This window comes from Globicephala melas, chromosome 8, assembly GCF_963455315.2.
Source record: "Globicephala melas chromosome 8, mGloMel1.2, whole genome shotgun sequence".
NCBI classification, from domain to species: domain Eukaryota; kingdom Metazoa; phylum Chordata; class Mammalia; order Artiodactyla; family Delphinidae; genus Globicephala; species Globicephala melas.
This window is the reverse complement of record NC_083321.1, coordinates 87,769,753-87,785,151: the sequence shown is the minus strand read 5'-3', so window position 1 is coordinate 87,785,151 and position 15,399 is coordinate 87,769,753. Positions and strand designations below refer to the sequence as shown.

The window sequence follows — 15,399 nt, the reverse complement described above, 5'->3', positions numbered from 1 at the left end:
GCTTCAGTAGTTGTGGTGCATGGGCTCAGTAGTTGTGGTGTGTGGGCTCCAGGGCACATGGGCTTCAGTAGTTGTGGTGCATGGGTTCGGTAGTTGTGGCTCGTGGGCTCTAGAGTGCAGGCTCAGTAGTTGTGGTGCACAGGCTTAGTTGCTCCGTGGCATATGAGATCTTCCTGGACCAGGGAACGAACCCGTGTCCCCTGCAATGGCAGGCAGATTCTTAACCACTGTGCCATCAGGGAAGTCTCCAATTATTAGTGCTTTATATAAATGAGAAAGTGGACTTTGAGAGGTTTTGAGTAATTTGCCTTTAAGGTTATGTTTGCTTTGGATCCAGGCCTTCTGACTGTAACAGCTGATGTTTTTTCCACGCTGTACCACCCTGTGCTGTGCATTTTCCCGGTCACCCAGGCTTGTTATCTGAGTTTCCTTTCAGTCCTTCTTCTTTCCTGCCTGCAGCATCTTTTTTTTTCCCAAGTTCCATAGTACCTCTCATTCCTTTTGTACTTTTTGTTTTCACAACTTCTCTAGTTTGTGCTGCCTTAATTTCTTGCCTGTACCACTAGTTATTTAGAAAAATATGTTAGTTTGTGTTAAGGTTATTATCATAGTAGTATATCTTTATTATTTTAAAAAAGTACCAGATTGTATGAGGTAAAAAGAATTCTTAGTTCTTTTCTCCCCTAACCCAGTCTTCACAGTTAGTCACTGCTGATAGTTTTGTACATATCTTTCCAGAAACTATCCTTACATGAATAAATGCACACATACACGTTTATACATACATACTTTAATTCTTAAAACAAACAGAATTATCCTATACATATGTATATCTTCTGTACATAGATTTATATCGTCCTTTGTATCGGTTGCATAACATTCCATTATTATATGGCTGTCCATAATTTATTTAACCATTGTTTTATTGGTAGGCATTTGGTTTTCAGTTTTTTTGCTGTTATACCCAATGCTTCAGTGAACATTTTTGTACATATGTCTATACACTTGTGGAAATTTATCTATGGGATACATTTTTATAAGGGAGTTACTAAATCAGAATAGGCATTTAAAATTTTCTTAAGTGAATTTTAAAGGCTGGTTTCCCCACCTCCAATCTTCTATTCTGCACATCATTCTCAAATTAATTATATTTCTCAAGATTTTGTGTAAGAGCCTCTTCTGTACTTTCTGCTCTCTCCATCATCTTGATGAGTCCCATATCTTTATATAGTCCAGTCATCTCTTAAGCTTCACTCATGTATACCTAGCTGCCTATTGGATATCTCCATTTATATAGCTAAACATTTACAGACTGAACTCATTATCTTCCCTCCAAATCTGTCCTTTACCTTTGTTTCTAGCCCAGAAATGGTACCACCGTCTGTGCTGAGCCAGGACCTGAAAATTATCTGTGACTGTTTTCTCTTTCTCATGTCTTATTAATTTCTTGTACTTCTTGAATATCTTTTTTTTTTTTTTTTTGCGGTACGCGGGCCTCTCACTGCTGCAGCCTCTCCCGTTGTGGAGCACAGGCTCCGGACGCGCAGGCCCAGCGGCCATGGCTCACGGGCCCAGCCGCTCCACGGCATGCAGGGTCCTCCCGGACCGGGGCACGAACCCATGTCCCCTGCATCGGCATGTGGACCCTCAACCACTGCGCCACCAGGGAAGCCCCTGAATATCTTTTTTTTTTTTTTTTTAAACATCTTTATTGGAGCATAATTGCTTTACAATGCTATGTTAGTTTCAGCTTCACAACAAAATGAATCAGTTATATATATACATATGTTCCCATATCTCTTCCCGCTTGCGTCACCCTCCCTCCCACCCTCCCTATCCCACCCCTCCAGGCGGTCACACAGCACCGAGCTGATCTCCCTGTGCTATGCGGCTGCTTCCCACTAGCTATCTACCTTACGTTTGGTAGTGTATACATGTCCATGCCTCTTTATTGCTTTGTCACCGTTTACCCTTCCCCCTCCCCATAGCCTCAAGTCCATTCTCTAGTAAGTCTGTGTCCTTATTCCTGTTTCACCCCTAGGTTTTTCATGACATTTTTTTTTTCTTAAATTCCATATATATGTGTTAGCATACGGTATTTGTCTCTCTCTTTCTGACTTACTTCACTCTGTATGACAGACTCTAGGTCTATCCACCTCATTACAAATAGCTCAATTTCGTCTCTTTTTATGGCTGAGTAATACTCCATTGTATATATGTGCCACATCTTCTTTATCCATTCATCCGATGATGGACACTTAGGTTGTTTCCATCTCTGGGCTATTGTAAATAGAGCTGCAATGAACATTTTGGTACATGACTCTTTTTGAATTATGGTTTTCTCAGGGTATATGCCCAGTAGTGGGATTGCTGGGTCATATGGTAGTTCTATTTGTAGCTTTTTAAGGAACCTCCATACTGTTCTCCACAGTGGCTGTATCAATTTACATTCCCACCAACAGTGTAAGAGGGTTCCCTTTTCTCCACACCCTCTCCAGCATTTATTGTTTCTAGATTTTTTGATGATGGCCATTCTGACTGGTGTGAGATGATATCTCATTGTAGTTTTGATTTGCATTTCTCTAATGATTAGTGATGTTGAGCATTCTTTCATGTGTTTGTTGGCACTCTGTATATCTTCTTTGGAGAAATGTCTATTTAGGTCTTCTGCCCATTTTTGGATTGGGTTGTTTGTTCTTTTGTTATTAAGCTGCATGAGCTGCTTATAAATTTTGGAGATTAATCCTTTGTCAGTTGCTTCATTTGCAAATATTTTCTCCCATTCTGAGGGTTGTCTTTTGGTCTTCTTTATGGTTTCCTTTGCTGCGCAAAAGCTTTTAAGTTTCATTAGGTCCCATTTGTTTACTTTTGTTTTTATTTCCCTTTCTCTAGGAGGTGGGTCAAAAAGGATCTTGCTGTGATTTATGTCATAGAGTGTTCTGCCTATGTTTTCCTCTAAGAGTTTGATAGTTTCTGGCCTTACATTTAGGTCTTTAATCCATTTTGAGCTTATTTTTGTGTATGGTGTTAGGGAGTGATCTAATCTCATACTTTTACATGTAGCTGTCCAGTTTTCCCAGCACCACTTATTGAATAGGCTGTCCTTTCTCCACTGTATATTTCTGCCTCCTTTGTCAAAGATAAGGTGACCATATGTGCGTGGGTTTATCTCTGGGCTTTCTATCCTGTTACATTGATCTATATTTCTGTTTTTGTGCCAGTACCATACTGTCTTGATTACTGTAGCTTTGTAGTATAGTCTGAAGTCAGGAAGCCTGATTCCTCCAGCTCCATTTTTCGTTCTCAAAATTGCTTTGGCTATTCGGGGTCTTTTGTGTTTCCATACAAATTGTGAGATTTTTTGTTCTAGTTCTGTGAAAAATGCCAGTGGTAGTTTGATAGGGATTGCATTGAATCTGTAGATTGCTTTGGGTAGTAGAGTCATTTTCACAATGTTGATTCTTCCAATCCAAGAACATGGTATATCTCTCCATCTATTTGTATCATTTTTAATTTCTTTCATCAGTGTCTTATAATTTTCTGCATACAGGTCTTTTGTCTCCTTAGGTAGGTTTATTCCTAGGTATTTTATTCTTTTTGTTGCAATGGTAAATGGGAGTGTTTTCTTGATTTCACTTTCAGATTTTTCATCCTTAGTGTATAGGAATGCCAGAGATTTCTGTGCATTAATTTTGTATCCTGCTACTTTACCAAATTCATTGATTAGCTCTAGTAGTTTTCTGGTAGCATCTTTAGGGTTCTGTATGTATAGTATCATGTCATCTGCAAACAGTGACAGCTTTACTTCTTCTTTTCCGATTTGGATTCCTTTTATTTCCTTTTCTTCTCTGATTGCTGTGGCTAAAACTTCCAAAACTATGTTGAATAAGAGTGGTGAGAGTGGGCAACCTTGTCTTGTTCCTGATCTTAGTGGAAATGCTTTCAGTTTTTCACCATTGAGGACGATGTTGGCTGTGGGTTTGTCATATATGGCCTTTATTATGTTGAGGAAAGTTCCCTCTATGCCTACTTTCTGCAGGGTTTTTATCATAAATGGGTGTTGAATTTTGTCAAAAGCTTTCTCTGCATCTATTGAGATGATCATATGGTTTTTCTCCTTCAATTTGTTAATATGGTGTATCACGTTGATTGATTTGCGTATATTGAAGAATCCTTGCATTCCTGGAATAAACCCCACTTGATCATGGTGTATGATCCGTTTAATGTGCTGTTGGATTCTGTTTGCTAGTATTTTGTTGAGGATCTTTGCATCTATGTTCATCAGTGATATTGGCCTGTAGTTTTCTTTCTTTGTGACATCCTTGTCTGGTTTTGGTATCAGGGTGATGGTGGCCTCGTAGAATGAGTTGGGGAGTGTTCCTCCCTCTGCTATATTTTGGAAGAGTCTGAGAAGGATAGGTGATAGCTCTTCTCTAAATGTTTGATAGAATTCGCCTGTGAAGCCATCTGGTCCTGGGCTTTTGCTTGTTGGAAGATTTTTAATCACAGTTTCAATTTCAGTGCTTGTGATTGGTCTGTTCATATTTTCTATTTCTTCCTGATTCAGTCTTGGCAGGTTGTGCCTTTCTAAGAATTTGTCCATTTCTTCCAGGTTGTCCATTTTATTGGCATAGAGTTGCTTGTAGTAATCTCTCATGATCTTTTGTATTTCTGCAGTGTCAGTCGTTACTTCTCCTTTTTCATTTCTAATTCTATTGATTTGAGTCTTCTCCCTTTTTTTCTTGATGAGTCTGGCTAATGGTTTATCAATTTTGTTTATCCTTTCAAAGAACCAGCTTTTACTTTTATTGATCTTTGCTATCGTTTCCTTCATTTCTTTTTCATTTATTTCTGATCTGATTTTTATGATTTCTTTCCTCCTGCTAACTTTGGGGTTTTTTTGTTCTTCTTTCTCTAATTGCTTTAGGTGCAAGGTTAGGTTGTTTATTCGAGATGTTTCCTGTTTCTTAAGGTAAGATTGTATTGCTATAAACTTCCCTCTTAGAACTGCTTTTGCTGCATCCCATAGATTTTGAGTCGTCGTGTCTCCATTGTCATTTGTTTCTAGGTATTTTTTGATTTCCCCTTTGATTTCTTCAGTGATCACTTCGTTATTAAGTAGTGTATTGTTTAGCCTCCATGTGTTTGTATTTTTTACAGATTTTCTCCTGTGATTGATATCGAGTCTCATAGCGTTGTGGTCGGAAAAGATACTTGATACAATTTCAATTTTCTTAAATTTACCAAGGCTTGATTTGTGACCCAAGATATGATCTATCCTGGAGAATGTTCCATGAGCACTTGAGAAAAATGTGTATTCTGTTGTTTTTGGATGGAATGTCCTATAAATATCAATTAACTCCATCTCATTTAATGTATCATTTAAAGCTTGTGTTTCCTTATTTATTTTCATTTTGGATGATCTGTCCATTGGTGAAAGTGGGGTGTTAAAGTCCCCTACTATGAATGTGTTACTGTCGATTTCCCCTTTTATGGTTGTCAGTATTTGCCTTATGTATTGAGGTGCACCTATGTTGGGTGCATAAATATTTACAATTGTTATATCTTCCTCTTGGATCGATCCCTTGATCATTATGTAGTGTCCTTCTTTGTCTCTTCTAATAGTCTTTGTTTTAAAGTCTATTTTGTCTGATATGAGAATTGCTACTCCAGCTTTCTTTTGGTTTCCATTTGCATGAAATACCTTTTTCCATCCCCTTACTTTCAGTCTGTATGTGTCTCTAGGTCTGAAGTGGGTCTCTTGTAGACAGCAAATATATGGGTCTTGTTTTTGTATCCATTCAGCCAATCTGTGTCTTTTGGTGGGAGCATCCTGAATATCTTTTGAATCTACTTTTCTTCACCTCTCTCTGTTCTTTTACGTAGGCTCATAAATGATCTTCCCATCTCTAGTCTTGATCCTTATAAATCTGCTCTCCACGCTCAAACTAGAGTTATCTTCCTAAAATGCAAATATGATTTTATCACTCTGTTTTGTCTTTGTAATAGCTTCCCCATTGCTCTGTGTCACAGAGGTTGGCATTCTGTAGCCTGTGGGTCACACATCCAGCTGACCTGTTTTGTATAGCCTAAGAACTAAGAAATTTTTACATTTTTAAAGGGCTGTTAAAAAACAACACACACACACACATGAATATGCAACAGAGACCATATGGGGCCTGCAAAGCCTAAAGTGTTTGCTATTGGATCCTTTAAATAAAAAGTTTGCCAACCCCTGCTCTATGGGGTCCAAACTTTAATGTGACTCACAAAGCCTTGTTCTTCCCTCCTTTTTACTTTTCCATCCTCCTTTTGTCAGTTTCTGCATTCCTTTTACTCTCTACTGGGTTTACATTGAACTTCATGAGTTCCCCAAATACCTCTGAGTTGGCGCATTTTGATTAGTCTGCCTTTAGATAAATGATTTCAGGATCACAGTTAATCAGTCAGTTAGCAATGTACTATCATTTATTGACTTATCAAAGGAGAAATGCAGGTGCTATGGAAATGTAACTAGTTGGGGAGAAAAAAATAAAAACACAGAATGTTAATGCAATATTTAGGTAATAGAATGTGGAATTTCAAATCTTAGAAGAGATGTTCACATGACATTGCCAAAGAGATGATAGAGATGATAGTGCCGTATAAACGTAAAGACTTTATGGAAGAGGCAGGAGCAGAGCCTGTAACTGACATTGGGTAGATTCTGTGTAAGTAAATAGATTGGTGTGGGATGGAATTCTTTGTGACTGGAGCACAGGTAAGGGCTCTGACTAGTGTCCTAGTTTAGGAAGTCATGGATATGAAGGTGATTGTTCATGCAAGAGGAGTTGAAGCACCCGAGAAAATGAGTATATATAGAGAAAAGTACAACCTTGCTTTTGGGAGCTAGGACCATGGTAGGGCACACCATGAGGCAGGGAAAAAGAAGCCTAGAAAGGAGCACTAGGGAAGCCCCCAGAAAAGAACATCTGAGCCAGGGAGTCTAAAGAGGAAGGAGCAGATGCTTTGTGTCAAGTGCAACAGAAAGACAAAGGGAGATGAAGCTTGTGGAAACATACTGGGTTTGGCGGACAGGAGATTCCTGGTACCTTAGATCAGTCTTAATAGCTTGATGTTAGGCCTTAAGGAAGAAATAGTGAAGACAACACACATATGCTGTTGATACTTGCTTGAGGAATTTAAGTGAAAGGAAGAAGAACAAATATTACATATTACATTTTGGAGCAATATTACATATTGGAAAGGGATATATCAGAATTGAAGTGAAAGTTTGTAATATTATTTTATTACTAAAATCTTAATACATCGTGGAAGGGAGAAATCAGTATTTATTTATTTGGCAGGGTGGGAGTAGGGCAATAGGGTACATTTACTTACAATTAATATATTTTAAATGTCCATTACACATAAATACGTGTAAAATGGAGCTCATTCCGAATACGAATATTTATATTTCTTGTGCATTGTGGGATGCATCTCACTCTGATGAGTCCTGTGAAGAGATCACATTTTTTATTTTTGAGAAGACATCCTTTCATGTACCAGCTTTCTTCCCTCACTGTAATTGCTAGAGACATTTTATTCTCAGTTCAGCATGAGGTGTGTGTAAATCTGACCTGTTTCAGTTTCTATTCTAAGTATTTAACTCCCCACTTTCTATCTCTCTGTTAAATAGTTTACCTATTGCCTTTGATTTGCTGGTCATGAAGCACAGATGGAAGAGTTTCTTTCATTGGTCACTGGTTGCCCTAATGATCTTTCTGGTGAGTTTTCTTTTTATCTTGTTTTGTTCTAAAGTTGTAATGAAAGCAACTTCTGATGTGGATGGAAAAGAGAACATTAGGAATTGATTCTGTTTTTCATTCTGAAGTTTATCCTATTAGCATTGTGAGAATGTTTCCAGAGCAAAACTCTGCAATTGCTATGTATTTTCTGCTCTCTTTTAGGTGCCTGTGGTGGTCATTGACAGCTACTATTACGGGAAGTTGGTGATTGCACCACTGAACATTGTTTTGTATAATGTCTTTACTCCTCATGGACCTGATCTTTATGGTAAGGCCTTATGAAATTAAGGAAGAGTTAGGGGATAGCTTAATTTGCCTCAGCTTTGAAATTTTAATTCAGCTGCCACAGTTTATCAAATATAGCCTTTCTTTGCTGGTAATATTTTCTTATTTAAAAATAAATGACATTTGAACATAGCACAGTGATGATATATAGCCACTAAATATTTTTCCTTGATTAATGTGATGTTCAGATCTGGCTTTCTGTTAGTCCTGCTGCCTCTTATTCTCAGTTTCAGAGTAGTGAGGACTCTGTTGGGTATGCCTTGGGTTTTGATGCTACTCGTTTAAAATTAAGTTACTTTTTTCTCTTCTCATTAGAAAATCAATATGATAACAAAAATAAGAAAATTAAAACATTCATAATCCTATCATCTCCAGATAGCTATTGTTAACACCTTGGAAAATATTCCTCCAGAGATTTTCTATACATTTGGTATAATATTTGGAGTTACTTTTTCTTTTTTTAATTTGTTTTACTTTAGTATTATGCATTAGGGGAGAAAGTTTAGAAAATCTGTAGACAAAGTGTAGCAAATGGGGGTGAGGTCAGCATGAGAGGGTGGATAGTTTGGCCAGTTTAGGATTAAGAGGGGAAAAAAGGGAATGCCTTTGGTCTGGGGTTGGTTCTCCAATTTCCATCCATCTCCATCCCTCCCCCTTTTTTTTTTTTTTCCCAGCCAGCCATTGAGCTTGTTTGGGGTTTTTTTGTTTGTTTTTTTGGGTTTTTTGTCCCCTGAGGGCATTTGAGTTAGTGACCACTACCGAGGGATAAGCTAGAGATCTTTCTAATGAGATCAGCCAAGTCAGTAAACATTTTATGAGACAGTTTCTCATTAAATAAGTATAGTTTCTTCTGCCTTAATCTTTTGAAGGTCTTAGAGCATTCTGTATATGTGACTGTCTTGGGCTCTGCTATGAAGCAGGTTAGTATTATTTCTGTGTCTCTTATCAATTTCACCCACGCCCATCATTTTTCTGTGCCACTTTGCCAATAGAACCAACAGATTGACTGAGGAGAATTAAAGTAAGCATATAAATGAGATTTAATTGGGCCTCCTGGGATTTGGGGAATGTTGTCATTTTAGATGGCGGGTAATAGGTTAAAAATAAACAGTGTTTTGTTCAGTGAATTGAATCCACAAACTGCATAGTTAGAGAATAATTGCTAAGTGAAGGAATTTTAAAAGGCTCTTTTATGTGGCTCCAAGATCGCTGAGACTATGAGAAAAAGCCCCAATTTTAAGCTTTTGCCTCTAGATGTCTCCCTTTATCTAGGGAGAGTTGCGTGTTTTTAATTGCCCATTGTTTTAGTTTACTTGTAAAACTTCAGTTGATTCTACAGGACAATAGAAGGGGGACTGTCCTCCTACATCCAGATTGCATATTAGAAATTGATTTACATGGAACCTATTGGAAACATAATATACATTATAGATAGGTGAATAAATTGTGTTAATTTGAGTTAAATTTTGAAAAGTTGGCTTCTCCACCTTTTAAATGGGTTATTACATATTGATATTCTGACTGCTTATTTATAAATAAAACTTTGTGTGAGAGTATATGAAAGTTTCATAATTTTTATAGTCCTCTAGATTGATGAGGATTTTACACCTAGAGATAAGCAGGTTGGTAGGGAGAATAGGAAAGAAAGAGTAAATTCTGACCTAAGTTTATGTTTCTGGTTTAACAGTGGGTAGGTTTTAGGATCCAGCGGAGCAGTGGCCAGTCTTTCTCTGCATGTTGGCATCTGCTGTTCATTTCAGCCAGTGTTTTATGGGGAAGAGTCCTTGGGTCTCTGTTCTGCCAGCTTTAGTGAACCTAGGTTAGCTTCAGTTCAGATTTTGCTATTTTGGATGTGCAGGAGCTGATCACTTTCCTAGTGATAGCAAAAGCTTTGTTGGGACAGAGGGAATTGTTGTACTGGGTATCAACAGGACTGATTGCGGGGCTGTAGTCAGCCAGACTTTAGGGGGTTGTTCTTTGATGGTAGAATTTTTGTGCTTTTCCCTCATCTTTGACAAATTTTCAGGGGTGTCTGATTTCCATGTTAACTCCATTTTGCTTTAGCAGACTTACAGAGAATGTTTCTTCCATTTTAGGAGTAGGTAGTCTTTGTGTATTCTAGGTCTTCAATAAAGATTTCTTATGAATGAATGAATGAACAAATTCTGGAGTACCCATCAGATTACATAAGTGCTCTGATCACTGTTCTATCCTAGAACTAGATACAAATTAAGAACAATAGAGGTGAAAGTAGTACTTTACCATTGTCAGCTAATTTTATTGTAATTGTTGAGTCCATTCAGTAAATATCAAAGACTTATATGCTGTACAGTTGTCAGACAGCCTGTTTTTTGTCATGGAAACTCTTTCACTTGTTTGGCACTTTTGGGCATTATTTTGACTATTTTCTAAGAGTCTCCTGCTTAAAGTGCTTTGTTAGCTATGGTAGGCACATAGTTTTTTGTTTTTTGTTTTTAAAGAAGATGTTGGGGGTAGGAGTTTATTAATTAATTAATTTATTTTTGCTGTGTTGGGTCTTCGTTTCTGTGCGAGGGCTTTCTCTGGTTGTGGCAAGTGGGGGCCACTCTTAATCGCGGTGCGCGGGCCTCTCACTGTTGTGGCCTCTCTCGTTGCGGAGCACAGGCTCCAGACGCGCAGGCTCAGTAGTTGTGGCTCACGGGCCTAGTTGCTCCACGGCATGTGGGATCCTCCCAGACCAGGGCTCGAACCCGTGTCCCCTGCATTAGCAGGCAGATTCTCAACCACTGCGCCACTAGGGAAGCCCAGGCACATAGTTTTTTATCTGAAAATTTAAAATGCGTTGTGCTGATAGTTTTTGCATACATCTAGTGTTGTCTCTTACATATAAGAACATAATAAGCCTATAAATACTTCTTGAATGAATGGATAAATGACTTCAGCTAAAGAAACATTGAATCAATTGCTTTTGAGCATTTATCATGTGTCCTCATAGAATTTACTGTCTAATAAGGCTGCAGACACATGAATAGATAATTACAGTCCAATCTGTTATGTGCTACAGTGGAAAGATAGGGAATCAAAGGAGCAAGTTCATCTGGTAGTATCAGGAAAGACTTCTTAGAGGTAGTGATCTTTGAGCTGAGCCTGGAAGGAAGAGAGGGAGTTTGCCAGGTAGGCACCATGCGGGTACATTGTAGAAAAATAGAATTTCAAGTGTAGGGACTGCTGAGACAAAAAGATTGAATATTGAGTTCTTTTTTAAAAACTTAAAGTAGTTTTACAGCATTAGCTGAATTGTAGGTAGGAACTACACAGGCATGAGCAAGATAATTTCAGTCTCTCCATTGTGATTGTAATAATGGTCCCCAACTTATGATGGTTCAACTTAGAATTTTTTTTGACTTTATGATGGTGCGAAAACAATACATGTTCAGTAGAAACCATACTTCGAATTTTGAACTTGGATCTTTTTCCAATAGGCGGTATGATATCTCTCGTGATGCTGGACAGTGGCAGCAAGCCATACCTCCCAGTCAGTCACTCCATCGTGAGGGTGAACAATGGAAACTCATACAGCCATTCTTTACCAGCAACCATTCTGTTTTCACTTTCAGTACAGTAGTCCATAAATTACATAAGACAGTCAACATTGTGTTATTAAATAGGCTTGGTGTTAGGTGATTTTGCCCAACTGTAGGCTAATGTAAGTGTTCTGAGCATGTTTGAGGTAGGCTAGGCTAAGCTGTCATGTTCGGTAGGTTAGGTGTATTAAATGCATTTTTGACTTACGATATTTTCAGTTTATGATGGGTTTATCAGGACTTAACTCCATCATAAGTCGAGGACGATCTGTACATATTTATTCTCTCCGTTGTTTCTGGTTTTCAAAGGGACCTTTCTATACTTTCTTGGCCAGATAACATATATTAATGACACATTCCAGACCTGGGCTGACTCTTGACTTTTGAAGCCAGGGGAAAGAAATAGTTTTCACAACTATTACTTGGATGAGGTAAAGAATACTTGGCATTTAGGAAATTTAGAGTAGTGTAGACATAAAGTTGCAAAGTTGTAGGGGAAACATCTCTATAGGGTCAGAGATCAAGAGGTGAAATTTAGTGTTGCAAAAAGGAAAGTGACTGGGCTTGGCACTGATTTTGCCTCTTTCCCTTGTAACATTTCAAGTCCTTAGATGTTGAGGTTAAGTATTTTTGTGTGTGAGTGAAGAGCAGTGCTGCTGTCTGATGAGCAGGACACAGGCCCGGAGAAGGTGTGGGAGGACAGGTGTAAGAAATGCTCTCCCCTCAAAAATAACAGTGGGTCTGCTCAAGGATGCCACTTGGTGGCCTAGGATGTGATCCCTGCCTGTTTGTGTGTTTTATCAAATCTGTCAGATCACAGGACAGGAGATTTCAGAAGGTAGGGGCTGGTGTCCTCTATCAAAAGGCCCACAGTTTTCCATTCCTGCAGCGGCAGAGGATGAAGCCCCAGAGGAGTCTTTTGGGGAGTGCTCAGGGTCACCTGCCAGCCACAGCTGTTCCAGAGCCTTCCCTCTTTTGTTAATCATTTCTGTTGAACCTTGGTGGCTTTTTCTTCTTGGTGGTGCAAATTTGACATTTATAAGGATGATTTACTATAATTTAGTTCCTAGAGTTCTATAAAATTGTAGGCCTATAAAAGATTCCAGATTCCATTCAATCTGTGGAACAATAAACATTATCCCCTCTTCTTTTAGCCTCTTGCAAAGCTCCCTTTAGCTCGTTTGAATGAAAGGAATTGAGGCACTTTCCATAAAGAGGGAGATAGGTGAGTCACTCCCTGCAAAGACCCTGCTTCCAGCTTCCTTTCACCTTTCATTTTGCACCAGTTAAATGCTTAGCTTGTCATTCTGACACATTTTTTTCTACATAGTTCAGCTTTGATATTTTCTGAGAGCAGCGCTGAATATCTCCCTGGAAAGAGATAAAAGTTTTTACTCTTTGAAGGCAGATGCCTCATCAAGTAGGGGAGGACACTGGCTAACAGAATTCACTATTTTTGTCCCCTTTTGCTCTTGTTTTTAAGACTGTTGTCAACTTGAACCTTCCCAAATCTTGACTTATCCCCCGATTTTTACCCCATCCTTCAGGGAAGTAACAGTCTTACAAAATGTTCACAGCCTAGCTGTGAACTTGATCTATGAGCTCCTAACACATAAAAATAATTGAGTGTACCAACTTAATGCTTTTGGTTCCACATCTCAGAGTACAGTGTACCTTGGTAAAAAGATACCCCTAACAGGAGGGCATAGTAAGTTGTGGTCAAGACAAAAAGACTAAAGAGCTTTCCTGAAAAAAACGTATATTTGCAAAGATCAAAGAGAAAGAGGCTTTTTTCTTTTGATGTTTAGCATCTGTAGTAGATGATGTGGAAGGTGATCTCCTTTCCTCTAGTCACTCTGATTTTTCTTCTCAGGGTCAGATTTCCAGAATTTTGTAAAGAAAAAGGTGGGTCAAGGTTGATAGCATTGCCACCACACTGGCAGTCAGGAGAGGATTGTGCAAAAACTTACTTCTCTGGAAACTGGATGTCTAAAGAACTCAGTTTAGGAAATGTGTTGTTAAATAGTAATTAAAATCCAGAGAAGACGTGTATTTCTGTTTTGAAAATAAAACCATCCATTAGTTTTCTATAACCCAAAAGGTTATTTGTAGAGAATACAAGATATAAATGTCTCTAATGAGCTTGGCCTGGGACAAAATCTCTGTTCCTAAACAGTCCCTATCATTGTATTTAGACAGGAGGGAGAGAGCTTTCCCAAAAGGTGACCCACGATTGAATTTGAGTCCTTCCTTAGGGTCCCTCTCTTCTTCTTCCTCCTCCTTTAGATGTTTCTAGCATTAAGGGTTTGGTTTCTAATCTTATTTTGCTGTGCAAGCTGCAAAAATGTCAGGCTTTTCTGCCTATTTCTCTGCCTTCTGATTACCCTTTTAAGCAATGCTGATTGCAGTAAATTGCTGTGGTGCAACGCGGGTGTCACAACACACAGTGATTAAAACCCGCATGTGTCATTCACTGCCTGATTGAAGTAATCACATGGAGGGGAAGAGCAGATGAAAAACCTGCTAAATGTGCAGAGGGGGGCTTTTTCTCATCATTTGGGTTTAAGGATTTTGAGTTAAAGAATCAAAACTTGTGTGAGTAAGGCTTGTGTTTTCAGTCATTTTGTTTCATTCTGAATCCCCAAAACTTCCGAGCAGGGTCTGGGTCTCTGAACATGGTTTTCCTAAGGAAAACAAGTTGTTGCTTTTTACGGAACACAGGGGACCTGTATACACACTATCAAATAGTGGTTGAGTGTATCAAGGGGAAGGATGCTAGAATGTAACTAGGAGAAACAGGTAGGAAGGAAATGGGAAAGGCCCTAATAACTCAGCCCTGCAAGACTGCAACCCACCACGCCCACCCTCCCCCAACCCCTGTGCCCCTACTTCACGTGCCAATTCAAAGTCCACGTTGTCACCTGGGCTTCTGACTGACCAACTGTAGATTAGTTGTCCCTGCAACCCCCACCTCAGGTTCAGTCAATTTGCCAGAGTGGCTCCCAGAACTCAGAGAAACATTTACTTGTGTTTACCAGTTTATTATAAAGGATACAAGCCAGGTGGAAGAGATGTGTAGGGCAGGGTGTTTGGGAAGATAACGTGGCACTGCCGTGCTCTCTGGGTGTGCCACAGCCCCGTGGGCTCCTCTGCCTGTTCACCAACCCAGAAGCTCTCTGAACACTGACTGTCCTTTTGGGTTTTTATGGAGGCCTCATTACATAAGTACCATTGCTTGAATCATTGGCCATTGTTGATGAAACCCTGTTGCCAGCCCCTCTCCCCTCGCCAGAGAAGGGGAGGACAGGACTGAAAGTTCCAACCCTCCAGTCACTCGATTGGTTCCCCTAGCAACTAGTCCTCATCCTTAGGTTACCTGGGGCTTTCCTGAAGCTCCCTCATTAACAGAACAAAAGACACCTTTATTCCTCTCACCACTTCGCAAATTACAAGGGTAATTTTAGGAGCTTTATACTAGGAATGGGGGTGAAGACCAAATAAATACTTCTTATTATAAATCATAGTGTCACCACTAAGCTATTTATGTTATTTGGTGGTTCTGAAAAGTATTAGTTCCGTTTGGGCTAGGTTATAGTGGTCATGATAGAAAATACAGCTAAATATTTGAAACCTGATTTCTAAGAGGGGGGCGGCTTGTGGACTCTCATACACATGAGGCACTGGATCATCAACATTACTTGAACAAAAAGCAGTATGAGTCAAGCGTTGTAATAGGTATTGGAGGCATCCACTAATGATTTCTT

At 39.1% G+C, this 15,399-nt stretch overlaps 1 protein-coding gene across 7 annotated transcripts in view; it reads left to right on the top strand.

Moving 5' to 3' along the window:
• Positions 1–15,399, top strand: part of ALG9 (ALG9 alpha-1,2-mannosyltransferase) — a 107,646-nt gene that overhangs the window by 15,600 nt on the left and 76,647 nt on the right. For all 7 annotated transcript variants that reach the window (XM_030836760.2, XM_030836770.2, XM_030836804.3 and 4 more), the window contains exons 7-8: positions 7,679–7,766; positions 7,950–8,055. In XM_030836760.2, coding sequence (XP_030692620.1) covers positions 7,679–7,766; positions 7,950–8,055 — 194 coding nt within the window. The remainder of the gene's footprint in view (positions 1–7,678; positions 7,767–7,949; positions 8,056–15,399) is intronic.